The following is a 20,315-nucleotide window of genomic DNA, read 5'->3' as shown; positions in this document are numbered from 1 at the left end:
GGAGTCCAACTCCTGGCCATACACAGGGCACCCCAAGAATCACACCCTGTGCCTGAGAACATTGCCCAAAAGCTTCTTGACCTGCGTCCTTGGGGAGCCTGTTCCACTGCCCAACTACCCTCTGGTGAAAAAGTTTTTCCTGACATCCAAACTAAGCCTCCCCTGACATAGCTTGATGCCATCCCCTCAGGTCCCATCACAGAGATCAGTGCCTGCCTGTCCTTTGCCTCTCATGGGGAGCTGCAGAGAGGTCTCCCCTCAGTCTCCTCAAGGCTGAACAGGCCAAGTGCCCTCACACGGAGGAGCCACCCTCCAGAACCTTCATTGTCCTTGAGGCCCTCCTTTGGACACTCGCTCATGGATTAATGTCTCAAGATGTGCCAAGGAAGGCTCATGCTGGAGGTTAGGAAGAATTTCTTCACAGAAAGGGTCATTATGAATCGGAATGGGCTGCCTAGGGGGGCGGTGGGGCCATTGTCTCTGGAGATGTGCGAGGAAAGACTGGATGTGGCACTCAGTGGTGGTGTTGGGTCATAGGCTGGACTGGATACGGTCAGAGATTTTTTTCCAAACGACTTGATGCTGCGATTTTGTGACCCTCCCTCCGCTCCCACAACCCTGCGCCCCGTTCCCGCCCGCCCCTCACGGCCCGCCCTCTCCCCCGGCACGGCCGAGGCGCCGCCGAGCGCGGCCCCTTTAAAGGCACGCGGCGGGGCCGTCAGCGCGGGGAGGGGCGGGGGCGGCACCGGCACCACCGGCACCGGGACCACCGGGAGCGGCACCGGGAGCGACGAGGCGGCCGCGGCGGGGGCCGCGCCGCGCCATGGCCCAGCAGCAGATGAGCAGCTCGCAGAAGGCGCTGATGCTGGAGCTGAAGTCGCTGCAGGAGGAGCCGGTCGAGGGCTTCCGCATCACCCTGGTCGACGAGTCCGACCTCTACAACTGGGAGGTGGCGATCTTCGGGCCCCCCAACACGCTCTACGAGGGCGGGTACTTCAAGGTACGGGCCTCTCCCCCGCGGCGCGGGCCGCGCCGTGGGGCTGGGCCGGGGCCGGGCCTGCGGGAGGGGGCACGGGCACGGCCTGGGCGCGGGGGAGCCGCGCCGCGCTCCTGGAGCCCCGGAGAGCCGCCGCGGCCAGCCCCGGCGCGGGGCTGCGCTCCCCCCTGCCGCCCCGAGGTGCCCCCGGGCTCTGCTCTGTGTGTGTTTCACGGAATTGTTGCGGTTGGAAGGGACCTGTGGAGATCATCTGGTCGCGTATTTCGTGTCCTTTTAGTTCCTGGCTTAGGGGCAAGGCTATTTACAAGAGCGTCTAGGGACAGAGCAAGGGGGAATGGGTTCAAACTCAAAGACAGTAGGTTTAGCTTAGGTGTTAATTGTTCATTGTGAGGGTGGTGAGGCCCTGGCACAGATTGCCCACAGAAGTTGTGGAACAGATTGCCCACAGAAGTTTCAGGGCCAGGCTGGATGGGGCTTGGAGCAGCCTGGTCTAGTGGAGGGTGTCCCTGCCCATGGCAGTGGGGTTGGACCTAGATCATCTTCAAGCTCCCTTCCAACCCAAACATTTTATGACTCTGTGATATTTATTTCAAAGTAAGGGGCTTCCAAGCCATCCCTTGATAGCTTCACTCATTGATGGGTAATTCAGGGTGAAGGCAGTGTTTTCCTCAGGACTCCATGGGATTCAGGGCTGTTTGACACAATTTTTTTCTATTCCTGTGTTCTTCCTCTCCATGCTTTAAGAAGGCAGCCTTCAAAGAGCTGCAGCAACATATAATGGGTGAAGATAGATTCAATTCCTTTCTCAGCCTTCCTGTTAATACAAAAAAAACTTTTGTGGTTACTATTTCCACTCTTGTGAATACAGCAAATAAGAAATCTGGCACAGCCATCCCAGAAAAGAACCGAAGGGAGTGTCCTTAAATTATCAAAACAACTGGAGAAGGAGGAGTTGCACTTTTTTCTTAAAACAGGCAATTGGAAACCCTTAATGCCTGCAGAAGACGTGTTCCATAGGCACACTCCTCTGTTCTTGATATTTGCTTGATCTCTGGCAAAATATTGTCCCCATGAGCTTGCTTCTCCCAGCAGTTAACTGTTTTAGTTGTGGCTCCTGCATCTCCCATTTCATGCCCTTTGGCTTCTCTCAAACTGAAAAAAAATTTAGATGATGTCTTTGCTTGACTAACGTGCACCTTCAGTGCCTCTTGGCCTCCACAGGTCAAGGTTTAAGAGCTTTGTTCCACAAAACCAAAATAACCTGTAGCTTGGGGAATAATGGATTTGAGTCATGTTCGGTTTGGCCTCATTGTTTGGAAGTAGAGGAAGGCTTTGGCATAAGACTTGCCTTTTGTAATGAGTTGGCTGGCTTACTCATGTAGGTGTGATAGGTGTATTCTTAGACTCACCTCCATTATTACTTATTCAGGAAGTCACTCGAGTCTTTAGTTGCTAACAGTGTCGTCTTTACATCCAAATGGTCTGGTGACCTCTTCCTGCACTTACATTACTCATCCATTTTTAGTCAAAGAAATCATGACTGATCGAAATAGTTTTGTTTGGTTGGGGAGGTCTCTGGACTGCATATTTGCAGTTGTTCCTGGAAAGAAGCTGAAGTTGCCTGAGAAGTAATTTGGGATGTGTGTTAACAAGTGTAGATTTAGGCAAGGCTCCCAGTTGCCTTACCTCAGCACTGTGATTGGGTTTTTGGGTATTTGATGTCTGCTGTGCCTTTCTTCTAAATTCTTTTGACCAACCCTGTGGTAGTTGTTTTGAGCGTGGGAAGATGAGGTCTTATGATGCTTCCACCTCTCCCCAGCAGTGATTCCCTTCAAGTGCCGTGGCTGAAATCTCTTGTGTGTTGTTTCTGTCTCATCTTTCCTCCATGAGGAGCCCTGCCTGGTGGATTTTTGAAATGTCTGGTCTTTGGTTATGCATCTAGACTTCTGAGACACTGAAAAAGGGAGAAGGAGTCCTGTGAGAAGTGATATTCTTGGCTCTCTTTGTCTTAGGTCTTAACATGCATTAGACTCTGCTTATGGAATCATTTGGAGATAAAAATAATACCCTAACTTTCTTTGTTGAGTGACTCCTGCAATATATTAATTGTATGTGCTGCTCTAAACTAATGCTTACCTTGCATGCTTTTCATTTTCTGTATTTCTTAACTTGATGAAATATTTAGCTTCATCCTGTTTTGTGTTTTCAGTTTAGTAAGGTTAGGAAAGTGGGATTAGAAGTATGCAATTTCAGGATGTAACTTTTTTCAACTTTGTGGCAGTGAGTTTGGGAATTGTGTTCCACTTGAAGTGTAGTTTAACAGCAGGAACTTGAGAGGAAGTACACAGGCTTCTAGTTAAGCTAGAGTACAAATACTTCAAGGAAAACTTGTGCTTAAGGTCACTTTAATAAAGAAAGTGTTAGGGATGGTTGATTGGGGAATACTATTGCTTGATTTGTGTTTTGGGAGCTCTTAGAGGTGGTCACATCAACTTTTGGCACCTTGTTTATTCTTGGAGAGATACTACCTTTCTGTCTGGGTTGTTGAACTAGCAGAATAAACTGAAATGAGGGAAGCGCTCTCTCTGCTCCTGCTTGACAGAAGCTACTGTCTAAAGCTGGTTCAACAGATTCTGGTTTCAGCTGCAAGTCCTGTAGCTCTAACATCTGATAAATTGAAGCAGAGAACAAATCCCCTTGAATGTTTGTTCAAATGGTAGGTTGTCAACATGCTGGCTATAATAAAGACAGGCACTTCTTAAAGATTCAAGTATAGTGTCTAAGCATATTTTATCACCTAATATAGCATGCCCAGATCTGCTGCAGTGCTTCAGGGTTTAGGACTACCATCCAGATCAGCCTGCAGGAGCAACAGCTACATGAACAGCAGCTTGTATCAGCAAGGGAACATGCAGCAGCCCTCCACCCCATTCATGTGATCAGCTGAAGGTGGACATCTGAAGTGCAAGTTCCATTAACCTTTGTCTTACCTAGTGACAAGATGGATATCCCAGTCACAGCCCCATCAATAAAGAGTTATTATATTATTCAGTCATGCTGAATAACTTTGTAATGTTTTGAGCAACGCTTGAAGTTCCTGACTACCATCCTCAAGAAAGGAGTTGAGCTATTCCCTGCACTGGTTGCCTCTCTTCTTTGCTGGCAAGGGAAAAACAGTTCAGGGGCAGTGATGTTAAGTCCTTCAAAGAGGTTGTGATAAGAGCAAATGTCTGTCCCTCAGCTGCTGGCAGTAAGAAATTGCCAGTTTGACTAAAGTTCTAGCAGAATCGCTTTTGTTGGGCTATAGGTATTGGACTGCACTAGGTGAAATTGGTTTTTGGTCCCAGACTCACTCACAGAGTGTAAAGGTGAAATGTGGGTAGACCTTGTATGTCTAAAGTGTTGCTTACTTCTGATTCACTTGCTGAATTTTTTGACTGACAAAGGGAAGATTTTTCTCAGAATGAAATGCTTTGTGTCCCGGTCACAGATAGTGACAACTGCTTCTTTCTTAGCTCAGCTTTGAAGGACATGGTGTGATGAGATGGATCTTTAGATCAGATTCCACTGGGCTATGTGGTAGTTCTGAGTTGCTCTGGAAATAATGGAAATGTCTGGTTTTGCAGGCAGTGCCTGAGCAGCAGAAAACCAGAATGTGCCATAATCAGCAGAACTAAGTGTGAGCAGTTCATCAATGCACCTCTGTGCCGTAGGCATCTTCAGTTCCTCTGAGAGGGTCCTTTGCTACCTGGCGGAACTTCTTCATCTTTAATTTTGGCAGCTGATACAGAAATGGGGACCACCACAAGAAAGGTTACTGTGCTATAATCTGGGCCTGATAGGTACTAGGTGGGATAGATCTCAATGGCTGAGGGTGGTGCCTGGTGAAATGTTTACCATCTTGGGTGACCATTCTTCTCTGTGTTGAAATCCAGTGTCTTTCTTTAATGCTTGAGCCTTCAGAGTTTGGAGGCTGATGAACCTCTGCCCAATGCTTTGATCAAACAGTGGATACTTGCAGGACTGTTAGTGTTTCCTGATGGCTTGCTTGAGGTCCTGAATGTTTGATGCAATTGTACCTTAGCAACAGCGCTTTTAATTGTTTTGATAAAGACAGGTCTTCTGATTTTTTTAGTTGCATGGTATTGCAGTTGTGCTGAGAGCCAGGGCTTCAGGGAAGGTACCAGTGAGAAATTATACAAATAGATACTTCATTAGCACTGCTCAGAAGCATGATTTGACCAAGTACGCTGTGTCAAGAAGCATGTTTAATGTAGACAAAAAGTCAATATTAAAAACTCCTTCCGAGGTGATTCAGGCTGGGTAAATTAAAATGAATATACCTAGCATGAAAGGAAACAAGAAAAATTAACTACATTGTTAGAGTTACTGTTTCATAGTTCTTAAGGCAGTTTATTTCATAAGGTACTTTTCCTACTTGAAGGAACAAGCCTTGACACATCAGTTGGAAGGGGAGAAAAACACCAAGCATTATGATTAGTTTTGTCAAGTAATTTGGGGGCTAAATATTCTCAAGGCATTGTTAGCCATGCTTTTTGTAATTCATTAGCCCTGTACTGTATAGAGTTCTGTATTGTATCTCAGCTTCTTCCAGGTAATTTGATTTCAAAGTAACTTGCAAAATGTGCCAAGATTTCAGAGCAGAAAATAGTTGGAGAACTGATCAGTTACCAATAACTAATGGCAAGAACGAACACCATGTTTAAAAATTTGGTCTTGTAGTCTACTTCTAGTGACACTTAAAATTAAACAAATAGAAGTTTTCTAAGCACTTAGAATTACATAACTGGTAGAATGTTTTAATTCCACAAAAACATCCTTAATGTCAGGATGAAAATGTGAGGTACTCTCAACACAAAAAATGCCTTCTATGGGCCTCTGCATTGCAAGGTCCTACAGAGTTTCTCTCTGTGTATTTGATCTATTTTTGTTGCCCTTAGGTATCATTGATGCTAATAAACAGTGGTTTGGTGCAGCAAAGGAACATGGAGCCCTGCTTGCTCCAGGTCTGTGGAGCTCCTGTTCAGTCTCAAAAGCCAAGGACCCTCTGTTAGCAGGCAGGGAAGCAAAAGACTTCTTCTGATGTTGGTTCATGGATCAAAAGCACAGATATGGTCCCAGGCTCTCAGGCCTGAAGAATACCTCCTCGTTCCTCACTCTGCTTTGTGTGGCTGTGCCTCTGGACTGCACAGACTGCTCACCCATCCTGTAGCCTGCTTTGGACATCAGTGTGTCCTCGGGAGGAGATGGGCTGAGTCATGGCAACAGCTAGCCCCCAGTCTTTTCTCTAGGGCTCCTCTGATCCAGGTAGGACTGTGGTGTGTGCTGAGAAGTACTGATAGTGGTTTCCAGTTCTGATACTGCCTTAACATAGGAGATCATGTGCAGCTGGGTCCTGTTGTACAGCAAGAGGAGAGCTGTAGCACAGTCAAACTCTTTTATCCCATTAGAATAAAACAGAAAATTTTCTATATCAGTAAACCGAGCACTGTTTATTTGCCTCATCTTTGTTCGGTGGTCCTTTGATAAGGCAAAACAGAACTTGAATTTTAGGGTTTTTTTTCTCAGGTAACAATGCAAGGAACTTTGCCTTGCCTCTTCTTGTCTGTCTAAGAGATAGTAACTAATAGTGTGTGGACTTATATGTGGTTTGTATTATAGGAATTAATGGAAAGTTTTGACTGTATAGTGTTAGAAGAGTGGGATTTTTAAATTTTTTTGTGTATAAATCCTTTAGATCCAGGATTGCAGTGATGTTGTCCCAGTATCTGAGGATTTTACACATCTGTAACTTTTCAAAAACTCAAGCATGTTTTTGTCTTGCTGTTTTATATGTTAATATATTCACACAGGGTACCTTCTTTTTAATAGCACTTTAGGTCTACTATACAATGCTTGTTTTGCATCTGGAGGGTACGGAATGCCAGAAAAAAATGCTTGCAGAACCTTAACTCTGATCTTTGATGTGCAGTTTTGTTGTGTGGTTTATGGCATGTTCATCAGGTGTTCAGGGTAATTAATAGTATGGGCAAAATGATGGAAGTTTTATACTGAACTTAAATGTGGCTGAGTTCAAGTTGGAAATGTCACAGTTACACATTGTTTGAAGTGTGGATGGACTGGAGGTGACGTGACTCATAAATACAGCTGCCCTTATGATTTGGGCTGCATGTGATCAGATGTGTACATACACACATGCATGTACACCAAACCCGTCAGCTATTTCCAGAATGCTGCTTCATTTTTAGGCTTAGTGTTTTTATCCAGCATTTTGAGTTAGGGAAATTGCAGTCAATCTGGCTAAGCTTTTGTGGTAGTGACTTGCTGACAATGTCCCATCTCACCAGGCCAGTTTGATAGTAATAACTTCGGTATTGTGTACCCACCCTTGAAGCACTAGTAGCCAAGAGTAACTAAATTGATTGATTGATTGCCTGTCGTCACAGTTGCTGAAATATTTAAAATGCATTTGCCCAAAGTGTCTTACAAAGAGAAGAAAAATGAGAGCTACTAAATTACAGTGTGTTTAGGCTATTTTGGAATCTTGCTTGACTTGAAGAAATGTGACCTCAAGACTTCCTGGGTGTTTGCTTTAGATTGAAGCTTTTACCCAGAGAACAACAAGAACATAAAGGGGCTGAATGTTAAATGGGTGACACTTGGAGGCATCATAGTATTTGTGGTTTAGAAAGAGGAGGCTGCCTGCCAGGCAGGCTGTTCCTTACTACTTAAGGTTTCAGTACTAAAAGCATGACATATGTTCCTTTTGGACTGCTTTGTTGTCTTAAAATTGTACAAGTAATTTAGATATTCAGGTAAATAGGTTTTGTTTGAGAAATCCAAGTTGATAGCAGTAAGGACGTGTTTGCAGTAGCTTTGTCTCTCTTCCCTAAGTATGTAGCCTAGTTAAGTATTCAAAATATATGTTTTAATGTTCATTGTAGCAAAATATTTGAAGAGCTCAAGATGCAAAACCTTCTGCCATGGTTTGAAACAGTGCAAGAACCAGTGTTTAATCAGTTGTCACTTGGGTCAATTTTTGAGTGATTGTCACTAGTCCATTGTACTAAAAATCTTTGGTTTTAAATTAATCTTCAGACATCTCTGCTGCTAGAAACCTTTTGCTGTCAGACCTAGGTAAAAGCTGAAATAATATTCTTTTTTTGCAATACCCTCTTTGGCCTTGTCAAAACAAAAGCCATGCAATGGAGTCGCTCTGACTTACAATACATTCCCTGAATACACATTTGTTCTTGCATGAAGTCTGCTTGTATAAGCCCCTTATTCATGGATGTAAACCACACTGGTGTGCAAGTGTTTGCTTATCTTGGCTAGAATAACTATCTGTAAAAGTACTCACCTTTATTAAAAGAATGGGCTTCTTATAATGTATTGAAGAAAACTGAATTTCATCTCTGTGCTCCCAGCTACTTCTCTGCAAAAGAGTAACTGGACCCACATTTAGTAGCTGACTACCTTTGAGCAGTGCATTAGGCAGTATAACTTGAGAGGCTGACATCTCTTCTGTACTTTTTAAGTATCTTGTAGCTATTATCTAAATCCCTTCTAATTTGTCATTCGTGTGGTAACAAAATGCCCCTACCCAGATGCTTCAGATGAAGGTGCATGGTACTTTTTGTGTAAGGTGGAAAGAAAAAACCTAGTCTGTTCTTAATAATATTGCCACTTCAGTGGGATCTCCACCTAACCTAATTTTTTATTGCTGTGTCCATGTTACTGAAAATGCTAAGTAAGAAAGATGTTGAGAGACAAGTTTTACCGAAAACTTGCTGTTCAATTTCAGCGATGATGATGGTGATATTTCTTCTCTTGTATAGTTCTCTGAGTATCAAGTGGCTGTTTCTTGAGTCAACCACAGCCATGTTTAAACAATTGTCTGTAGAGGACCTGTTGCTACTTCTGTTTTTTTGAAAACACTTTTAAATGAACCTAGACATTTTATAGTGCTGTATTATCTCCACTGGAGTGTATAAAAATGAAAATTTTGAGACCAACATATGGAATGATTTCCATTTCTCAGTCTTTGCCAGAAACCTGAAAACTTATGTCCTTCAAAATTTTACTAATATACTTTCTGTGAAGTTTAACTGATTTTCTTTTTTTTCATGCTGGTTGCAGTCTTTGATTTGTGTGGATGAAGCTTGGCTGGTTTTGGCCTGAAGTACAGCACTAGTGGCACTACTGGGAAAAACTAGGTAGGTAGGGTAGAGTTGATTGAGGCTGTGGACATTTGGGCTTTTGAATTTTGAAACTGGCTGTATTGTTGAATATTTTTTGCTACTGAAGATGGTTTTGACATTCAGAGGTTTATGGACAGACTCACAAGGGGCTAAAAAGCCTATTTGCAGGTCAATTCTGAATTACAGTAATAGCTAAGTACATGGTCTTGTACCCATATCATCCATAACTATACTGCATTTGGAAAGAGATTGGAGTTGTACTGGCTTCCACTAAGGAGGGATGGGGTAAGAAGTCTGCTGGTCTTGGCTGCTTTCTTCTCAGTGTTATAAAATAAGCCTGGGTTCTGTTGCTGTTAGAGGTGATACTCCAATTTCATGGATTCAAGGCAGCCTGCTGAATGTTCAGCTTGGATAAATGACTGTTAATTTTCACCCAGCTTGCAGGCTTATCCCACATCTACTAAGTAGTCGTTCACTTTTTTTCATGTCTCTGATCTAAGCGAGGTACTTATGTTTGGGCTCTTCAACCAGGGACCATATTTTGCCTACAGAAAACAGCTAAGTAACCTGCTGGAGGTCAACAAAAGCCATGAGAAGCCGTGGTGGGATGGCTGCTATAGGTGTGTGGTACTTTCTTCTGCCAGGGAGGTTCCTGCTGGCAGTTGTGGATGTATTCCTGAATGATGGAGCAGGTCAGGTTGGGGTAAGGATGAGTAACCATCCTAAAGTGCAGCATTGTCCATTCCTGTGCCTCATGGGGGTGCCGTGAAATGTCACATGGGCATGTCTTCAGCATGTGCACCACACCTGGGATCTCACCTGCTGTCCAGGCAGCTAATGCCACATCCTGTGGGATCAGTTCTGGGTGTGCAATGGCAGAGGCATGGAGGAAGGCAAGGTATGCTGGGCCACAAAAGACTTGTCATTGTCATGCCACCAGGCCTCTTTATTTGTCTTGCAAGCTCTTGGAATCCAAGCCCACCTCAGGCATCTCCCTCTTCCTTCAACTCTTCCTAAACTAGAATAACTGTACTTGAGTCACGACTGCAGGCTCACATGAGGTCACCACATGTGACTTGTTTGGTTCTCCTGGTGTCTCAGCCTTGTTCAGTTCCATCTTGTCCCCTGCGGCTGCCAACTTTGCTGAGCATGAGAATGACTTTCACCTCCTTAGAAACACAGTATTGTTAAGGCTGGTAAAAACCTCTAAGATCAAATCCAGCCACCAGCCTAGCACCCACCACCATGTTCACCACTAAACCATGTCCACAAGTGGCACATCCGTGCTTTTTTCCAAGAGAACAGTGAAGTATTTTTGACCTGGCTACATTTAACCTGTACTAACCAAGATGGCTGGTGTCTGCTTTTAAAACAAAAATTATGCTAGGGAAAGCCTCTTGAGTTATACTACAGCAAATCTAGGAAAGCTTTGGCTGGAGTATTTCTGTTGTTTGGCTGTTTGGCTGGAGTATTTCTGTTGTATTTTTAACATTTCCATGCTCCAGTTTATTTCAGATTGTGTAGCTTTTTGTTCAGATTGCAGTAGTTCATAGCTGGGTTCTAATTAAGTCTTGGAGTTTCTTTTTCTTTCTTTTTCTTGCAAAGTACAGAGCAGTGACTTCTGTGCTCTAGAAAGAATGTTTCACAGAATCAATTAGGCTGCAATAGACCTCTGAGAAAAAGTCCAGCCTGTGACCAAACACAACTGTGTCAACCAGACCATGGTACTGAGCACCACATCCAGTCTTTCTTTAAACAGCTCCAGGAGCAGTGACTCCACCACCCCCTGGGCAGTCCTTTTCAATATCTAATCACCATTTCTGTGAAGAAGTTCTTCCTAATGTCCAACCTAAACCTCCCCTACTGTAGCTTAAGACTGTGTCCTCTTGTCCTATTACTGGTTGTCTAGGAGAAGACCCTGATCCCCACCCTCCTCTCAGGCAGTAGTAGAGAGTCATAAGTCCACCCCAAGCCTCCCTTTCTCCAGGCTAACCACCCCCAGCTCCCTCAGCCGTTTTTCATAGGACTTCTCCTCTAGACCCTTCACCAGTTTCACTGACCTGTGAACCTGCTTCGGTGTCTCAATGTTCTGAATTGAGAGACCCAGAACTGCAGACAGCACTTAAGGTGTGGCATGAGCAGTGCCAAATACAGGGGGAATGAACTGGAGCATACTCTGTAACTAGTAAGTTTTGTATGGTTGTCATCTAAACACTGTGCTGGATCTCTTTTTAATAAAAAAAATACTATGAAGGAGGAGTTCTATGGAAGAGGAACATAAAAGGGTTATGAGAAATCAGTTTCTTCCAAGAAAAGTTTGTGTCTATTACTAGATGCTTTTATGGCCAGGCAAATATCATCTTCTGCTAGGTAGCAGCCAATAAGCCTTATTTGGTCCATGTTTAGCTGAGCTTTATGTGGTAAAACTATTAAATATTGCTGTGTCACATTTGCTCTGAACGCAAATTGCTACAATCTGATGTTCAGTTGGGTGAAAGGGATGCAAAGTCCAGAATCCATTATCTGTTAGGCCCTTTGTGTGGGTGAAGCACAGCACTTCTCCAGAATAGTCTGTGGATGCTGCACAAACAGGATGAGAGAGCCACTGCAATGCTTTGTTCATCACCTGTAGTGATGGTAAATGGTGCTAACGTGAAGGACACTGGGCTGGCATTGAAGGACCCCTGTAGACACATGGGGAATTTCACAAAATGTTCTTTGACAAGAGTAAGAGTAATTTAGTGAATAGAGACCAAGCCTTCTATCTGATTCATATTCATTATTCTGGATAAATTAACTCCTGTATGTAAAATATGTCTATCTTATAATAGCATAATTGACTAAATCTGTAGGTAGAAAGTGTTTTGCTTTTTATAAATAACTCATGGGAGAGCTTTCTTCCAAAACAAATTAGACATATATGTTTACAAGTACAGTATTTAATTTTGGAATAGCTGAAGAAATTAAGTTAATAGATTTCAGGTTGCTCAAGCACAAAAGCAAAGAGCTTTTTTTCAATAAGAACTTCTGCTTATTCCTGGCTTTTAAAAATAAAAGTCTGAGCAGTTTCTTGAAGCACCCCAGCACAGAACCTAATGTACTGACAAGTCACACTCCTCTGCACAGACTTTGTCCATGAGGCAGCTGCGGCAATTCTCTAAGAGCAAAAAATAAAGCTGGGGTTGTGTAACTTAACCTGGGGGAGGAGAGGGACATTCCTGGTGCTGAAGAGAAAGCCATCAAGTCAGGGCCTGGGTATGTAGGCTTGTGAGACGCATGCTACGCAGGCTTCACAAATAAATCTGAGTGTGTTGTGGAGAATCTGGGTAAATTTCTCATTGGAGGAGGCAAAGTTATTCCTTGCCTTGTCTCATCATTTGAAATGTCATAAAATAAAAAAGCCACCCTGCTTTTTTACTTCCCACCTCTGGGATTTCCTTCTTGCACTGTATTAATTGCTCCAGTCTCTTGTTCACTTCCATTACAGCCGCTCTATGTCTGCTCTCCTGTGCTTTGAAGGATAGGTTCAAAATAAAGCCTCTCGGCACAGAGAAACCAGCATGTGGGATTTGATGTGAAGTGTGGAAGTGTGAAAGGGCTTTCAGCTCTGCAGCATAGCCAGGGAAACAGCCTGGTGTGGCACGTTGTGGAGCTGGCACATTCACGGGGCAAGTTTTGGTTCCAGTCAGTTAAGACAAGGTTTGAAATTTCTTACTGACATGCCTCCGAGTTCTGTTGTGCTTGTCACCCCAAGTGCAATTACCCAGGCTATGCCACAACACTGAGCTTAAAACACATGGGCAGAAAGCCAAATTCTGCACTTAGCAAGCACTTTAAATAGAAAACTACAGCACAACTGACCTGCAGGTACCTTTCCTTTTATAAGGAAAGCTGGTGTTTCTAACTGCTTTAATTATAAATGCATTGATAAATACTGTTGTAGAATATTTATTCACTAAAATAATGTTTAGTCACAGCTTAATGTGACTATTGCTATGTACAGTTTGACTTTTAGGCAGAATATAAAGCCTTTACCGTCTCTAATTTTGTAAGCCTTGTGCAAATAGGTGCAGCAAAAGGAATACTTAGAGCATTTACCAATTATACTGTAGCAACCATGGCAGATCACCAAGGTCCACACTAATAAACCATTGAGATAATTTTGTAGTATTTAAATATGTCAGCAATGCAGCAGTGGCACATTTGACCTGTCTCAAGCACAGCAGTGGGTTCTGTTAGCAACAGCATGATATTTAACACCAGTTGTGAACTGACCCAGCTTAGAGCTGGTTTTGCAGCCCATGCTTAATCCCACGTTGCTATGGTTCAGCCACCACCTGTATCTGTGATAATGGATGCAAAGCCAGTGCAGTTGCAGCTGTAAATCTCTAAGTCACAGCAGTGAGGGCCATGTGGACAGAAACTTGGGAAGCTGCTCTGATGTGGCTTCAGGTGCTGATGGTACAAAGATGCTGGTAGCTTTGTTGGTGTTAAAACTAACCAGACCTAAGCTTAGGTGCTTCTGTTGGCTTATCCCATATTTTGTAAAATGTAAATTCTAATCAAAGCTCATGTTGTGACTGAAGTTGTGAAACCTTGTTTGTGTCTAAAATAGATGGACTGGAGGAAGAGAAGTGCTATGCAGGACCTTACTGCTGTACTTTTACTATTGAAAAATTTCAGAAAATTGTATTACAGCATCCTAAGACTTGGCTGCCTGCAGAGCTCAGCTGAATGTGCCACTTAGTTTTGTGGCTGTCGTGGCTAGAAAGTTTAACAGATTGGAGATTATCTACTTACTTATTGCTTTTTTGGAGGTTCTATGCCCTTTTTTAGAAAATGCATGTATTGGTGCACATTTCAATGCCTAGATGAGTTTAAGAAATCTTTTGTCACTTTGTTTCTCTTGATAGCAAAATTGAAGGAGACTTCAGTTACTGAGTTATTGAAAGTGACACCATAGGTTCATAAACCTGATTTGGATGTTTACCTCTGTGATTGCCTCAGTGCTTTGGAATTTAAACTGTCCGACTTTTTACAGTTTTACAGGAACCTCACTGCTGAGGGTATGATTAAAATAGAGCTGTTCCTCTGTCAGGAACTTGAGATTCTTAGAGATCCCAAAGGCTACTAGAAGTTAAAAAGCCACAAAAGCCAGATTTCAAAAATCATTGTTTCTGGCAACTAGATTTCCTAGAAGTTATGGTGAACGGAAGGGAAGCCCAAGATAGATAAGCTGAGGTGCTGGTGTTGATGAAGTGGTTGTCTTGGCAACTGCAGTCACTTAAATATCCTGAGGAAAATAGCAAGCAAATGTTAAGATTGAGAAATGGCAACGGATTGACAGAAGAACCAGAAGCAAGGAGCAGCTTGCGGCTTACACAGGGAGTAGAATGTGACTACTGTAGCAAGTTGCTGTTTTCAGTGGTGGGATTCCTGAGTATTGTAACCCCAATGGCTCTTCTCTTGTAATGACAGTGTGCCTGGCTGCCTACTTGCTGCATGAGGCTAGATCTCTGAGGAGCCACCTTCCAGGTTATATTTATCCCCAAAAGGTGACTGATGCATGTGATGTGAATTCAGGTTCTACTGGTGTGCTTCATTTTGCAGCCCTGCTGTTCAGTGTAGTCATAAAAGTATTGCAGCAAAATCCCAGTGCAAAATAAACCCTGCATGCAAACAGGCACTAGTATGAGAATTGTATTCCATGTCAGAGAGAACTGCTGGAGCTGCAGCTGTGTCAGGGATTGCTCTAGGTTCCTATAGTGCTTCCCATAGTGAGAAATTTAGCCATCCTTCTATGTGTGTTTTGCTAATGGTGATTGTACACGCTGATTTGTGGTTCTGTAGGTAGAAGCTGGTAAGTTTTAATCTTTTGCTTCCCTCATGAAGTACTTAATTCTGCTTCACTTCAGCACAAAAAGCACAGCCCAAAGAAAGCCCAACTGAGTAAAACAAGTGGAATTTGAGCCAGTTTTTTCCTGCTGCCACAAGCATATTTGTAACTGCCAACTATGACAGGTATTTCTACAGGCACTGAATCTTAAGCAGAACACCAGGTGCTCAGAGAAGACTAGGTGTACTCTTTCTGCCTTTCATCTAATACTTGGTTTCTGAGCTTCTCTTTTTGTAGTAACTTGTGAAAAGTCACAGTTGAAAACTTCATTCAAATGGAAGGGAAATACTTGTAAGCTACTTCTTGCTGCAAAGGCCAGCAAATAGTGAAAATTGCTGGTAGGATTAATTTCCTGTCACATTTATTCCCTTGTTTTTTTCTAGGAAAAATCCTACCCTTCAGATACAGGAACAGTCACTCGATAAATTTTTTTTTTTTCTTTTACCTGCATGTTTAAAAGCTACCCAGATCTACTGGTAGTGATCAGGGTACTAGGTGGACTTGATGTTTCTGTGATACAGATCCAGCTTGGTGCTCTGGTTATTTCCTTCAGTCATTTGACCATCTATTTGTGCTTAGTCACATTTTTAAACACAGGCAAAATCTCTGCTAACTTTCTCTAATAACAGTGTAAATTGTGCTACAGTTAATGGTTGATTTACTTCTAAAACTTTGCCTAATTAGAGGGAGGTTTTCCTTGGCAAGTGATACCAGTTTCTGCAGCACTGAAATGTTAGAAATTGTGGTCTCTGGTGTAATGCAGATACTGATGGTAGGTGTTTTATTTGTGGCTAACTTTTGCTGAAGGAGCAATGGTAAAAATACCTATTTAGGCTTTTCCTTCTTCCTAGCTTATAAGTTTTTAAACTGTGTTACATCTCCCTCTGACCCGTCGAGGTTTTTTAATACTGAAAGTGCTAATCTGATACAGGACTTCTTAAGGTGTAGCTTCATCTGATGCCAATCAACAGATTAAGGTTCACAAATCACTTCTGAAAGTAGTGTGATCTGTTTTCCAAATATTTCCTATCATTGCAAAAAATACTTAATTAAAAAGTGAAGGAGTATGATATGAAACCTGGATCACCTTATGTAATCACTTTGAATTGTGTGCTTATAGTGGTCTGCTCTGCTGTTAAGATCCCATATTTTTATCCTTCTGTTGTCACTCATTTAACAGCTAAAGTTCCAAATATGCCTGGTACAATCAAACCCACCCTTTTGTCAAAATGAAGCTTGATATAGGAAGTTTCATAAACTAGGCACTACTATTATATGGAATAGTCTGAGTTTCCTGAAGAGAGCATATGGTAGCTGGCACTTCAGTGGAGATGACTTGGTAATTATAGCTCCTTTGTCAAGGATTCTTTGTCCTAGAATCCCTCTGCCATTTCGCATATGGTAGCTGGCACTTCAGTGGAGATGACTTGGTAATTATAGCTCCTTTGTCAGAATCCCTCTGCCATTTTATGGGGCTAATGGCAAATTAAGTTTTGTAGATGCAAGGAGAGCAGGCTGCTAAAAATATTTGGGTTTTGTCCATTTTTTTTTTATTGGACTTGGACTAGAACACCATCTTGAAGTCCAAGGTGTGAGGTCAAAGTGGTTAAACTCTCCTGAAGTTTAATAGTCCTGCCACTGGAGCAAAGCTTCTTGTGAACAGAGATCTTGATTCTCTCAACCCTTTTACAACAGGACAAGGCAAGACTATTAAGACATTTCGGGATTTTTTTTTTTTTTAGCTTTAGGTTGTAGCTGTTTACTGAAATCAGCAGAGAAAGAATTGCTTACGTAGGTGATCATGGTGATAGTCTGGGTGTTTTGCTGTGATGATGTGACTCTTAGGGTGTCACATCAACTTTTGTGCCTTAAACGTCTCAATTCTAGTTTAATGTGTTGTAAGCACTTGTAAATATGAATCAGCTAAGGTTTGGCTGGAGTTGCTTTTATTCCAAGATAAATATAATATACAGTTGTGTAAACTAACTTGAGGAGCCTGAACCTGAGCTAGTGAAATCTAGTTTGATTTTGGTTTTTGTAAGCTGATCCTTACTGCAATTTACCTGTGAGTTGGCTAGAACAGTGGGCATGGTTTCTTCTGCTCTGTGCTAAACAAAACAATCAGAAAGAAAAAAATGTGTCTATGATATAGTGGCTGACTTATACCACGAGGTGTGGTATTCCTTTAATCTTTTTATAAACTGTTTTATCCTAGCTAATGTACTTGTGGATGTTCTTATTACCCATACAATGCCTAATTCCTTTTGAACTCTCCTAAACTGTTGGCCTTAATGTTGCTTAGTAATAATTAGAAAAACACAGGTATATTAACTCTAGATCAAACCATCAAAATTTTGTTTGTGCTGACCTGTTATGCTTTTATGTTGGTAAGATTTCCACTGCTGAATGGTGAATGGGAACTCATCCAGATGGGTGCTTGAATCAGCCTCACTGCCAGCCCTTACCTTGGATCTTTTCTTAATTTTGTCTTTAGAGCTCTTATGTTGAGTTTCCACTTGACATGGCAGGCTTTTAAGAATGTTGGATACCCTCTTTCCCAAACTATGGAGTATGCTATAGGAAGCTTCACCTTCACTAACTAAAAAAAGCATCTGTGTCCCTTTTTATGGGAATTTGAGATGAATTGCTGAATGTCATTCTGCAGTTTGCAGTTTAACTATGGTGCTCTTACAGGAGCACACAGTCTATAATAAAGGATAAAGTAGTAGTAGTTGGTATTCATATGTTTTAGATGTCTGATCTGGAGGTTGTATAACTTCACAAGGATACTGGAGAACCCTTCATTTTGTGATTTTGATTCCATATTCTTCCTTTCTCAGATGTTTGTTCTAGACAAATTTGGTTGTTCAAAGTCAAAATTCCATTTAAAATTAAGAAATAATACAAGATTCTCAATTATAATCCATCCTATGCTTTTGTAGCAATATTTTTATCCCATACATTCTTGCCTTGCAACTAGCACCATTTTAGAGCAATCTGTGGTAAGTGGGATAAAGAACTAAAATTGTGCAGAGGTGCCTGAAGTGTCAACAACTTCGGTACTGAGGGTGGCATTAAGGGCCAGCCCACTTATTTTACATGCCCAGCTTTGGAGTGAGAGTTGGAGAGGTTCAGCCATCTTTTGTCTGAGGATAGCTATGTCCTCCTCAGGGCATTGGCTCCTGCTGGAAATTTAATATGTGGATCTCTGCCAAAAGTACTGGAGATGTATTTAGTTCCCATTGCAATTTAAAGGGACTAAACACATATCTTCTGGGGTTTTTTTGAGGTAACGTAGTTATCAGACTGAGTTTGTATTGAGGAGTCCTTTCTTTCCCTTGTTGAAACTTTTGTGTTCTGGGCTCTTGGCTGGTCTACTAGGGTGAAGCCTAAACCCAGCCAGCAGTGAAAGAACTTTTCTCTGTAGCTTAAGGTGCTCAGCTGGAAGGAGGGATTGCTCCTGTTTATCACCTCACATGCCAGAGTGAAATGTTACTGGTCCTGACAGTTTTTTCCAAGCTCTGTGCTATGAGTTGTCAGTCTCCTTTTGTTTTCTGGCTTGGGCATTTGCATTCCTGTCTGGACAGTGGCCTGAGTGGCCTGAAGCCAAGGGGAAGGCTGAAGAGGTCTGTGCCTACTGCCCTTTAACACAGGGCATACACCCAGAAGGTGGAGGATGCAAAAGTGCCTTTGGACTAAATGCCCCAGTACCAGCTGATTGAATAAGGTGCTCCAGTTTAGCTGACTTTTTTTTTTTTTTTTTTTTTTTTTTAGGAAAATAGGACAATCATCTGAATGAAATGTGTGGTACAAGTGGTCACGTACAGGCTCTGAGTCAGCCTTGTACACATACCTATTTGTAACCTTGAATTCAGTATTAAATTCCCAGAGCTCAGTGTTCAGGGCATTTTGTTTCTTGTCACTTGTGTTGGGCAGGTCAGCAAGCACTACTCAGAAGGAACAGAAGGAGAATCCTGGGTCTAGAAGCTGGAATTTTCAAAGGTGCATGCCTAGTCTGCACTGATTCCTGAGATGCACTTCACAAGCACCAAACTTGTCATGTTCACCCATGCAATGCTTATGGTATTACTCCTGTTCTAGCAGGGTCCAGAAAATCAAAAGATAAGCTACTTTTAGGTGTCTATTAATTACTCTGATCTGGAGAGGGCAGGATCTTTTCCTCTTTAAACTGCTGTTCTTCTATTTTTGGAGGACACATCTGTAATAGAGGTTGCGAAGGTAACCTCAAACAGCTCTTGTCCCATGCTCATTGCCTAGTAATGTATTTGTGGCAGAAAATCTTTTAGTGCAACAGGAAAATGACTTAAAAGTCCATCTGTATAAACACTATGTCATTGGCTAACTTTTTTACAATTATTTTTCTGGTGAAATTTTCTCATTAGTTTGCTGTAGTCAGTTGTCTCGTGGACGAAGCTGTGATTTTAAAGACGGCATTTCACACTGGAAGCAATTTCAGTGTCCTATGATAACATGTACAAGAATGTCAGATCAGTAAGTGTTTAATTTGCAAATTAAAAATCTTGCTGTTGTGGCTTTTTGTGTAAAGCTTCTGGACTGTAAGGATAATGAACTAGTGATGCAGGCTTCCATGGTCATTAATCTGATATTGTATTAGCTGTGTTTAAAGCTAACTGCTCACAGTGAAGAAGCAAATGAGCTGTGTGTTACCTTAGACATAATTAGATACGCTGCCTGGTATGTTTATTTTGGAGATTGGAGCAGAAGCATAAACCCCCCCTACAATACAGGCTGCAATGCCCCGTGCAGAAGTGGTTGTACAGGGAATGTGCTCTGCAGCACACACAGCTTAGTGCACGGTGTGGGTTACTCTTCACTGGATTTGCTGAGAATTCTCTTTTTTTTTTTTTTTTTTTTTCATGCTGATAGGAGAATTCCAGTGTTTTAATCCTGGTGGCTGCAGTAGTTATGTCTGTATGAGAAGTATGAGATCTGATGTCCATAGACTTAGTACTCTGAAAAGGTGGACAGCACTGCAGCAGACAAGTTGTGCATAGGTCATTGCTAGGATACTCCTGAGGTCACTATCCCAGTATCCAACTCCTCAGTGTTTCCTCTGAGAAAGATCAGGGCTCTTGAACCTGAATTGCTGTCCCGCTTGCTATTGGTACAGGCTATAGACAGCCACAGAATTCAACCTTGGTGTCTCTGCAGGCTTTCT

General features: G+C 42.3%; 1 protein-coding gene across 1 annotated transcript in view; it reads left to right on the top strand.

The window, feature by feature from the left end:
- Positions 1-688: 688 nt before the first annotated feature.
- Positions 689-20,315, top strand: part of UBE2R2 (ubiquitin conjugating enzyme E2 R2) — a 54,411-nt gene continuing 34,784 nt past the window's right edge. The window contains exon 1 of the mRNA XM_039718705.1: positions 689-1,000. Within this exon, the coding sequence (XP_039574639.1) occupies positions 824-1,000 (177 nt within the window). The 5' untranslated portion in view covers positions 689-823. The remainder of the gene's footprint in view (positions 1,001-20,315) is intronic.

The sequence above is a fragment of the Passer montanus genome, unplaced genomic scaffold (genome assembly GCF_014805655.1).
Source record: "Passer montanus isolate IOZ18808 unplaced genomic scaffold, ASM1480565v1 scaffold104, whole genome shotgun sequence".
NCBI classification, from domain to species: domain Eukaryota; kingdom Metazoa; phylum Chordata; class Aves; order Passeriformes; family Passeridae; genus Passer; species Passer montanus.
Note: the sequence above shows the minus strand (reverse complement) of the source record. Positions and strands in the feature narration are given on the sequence as shown.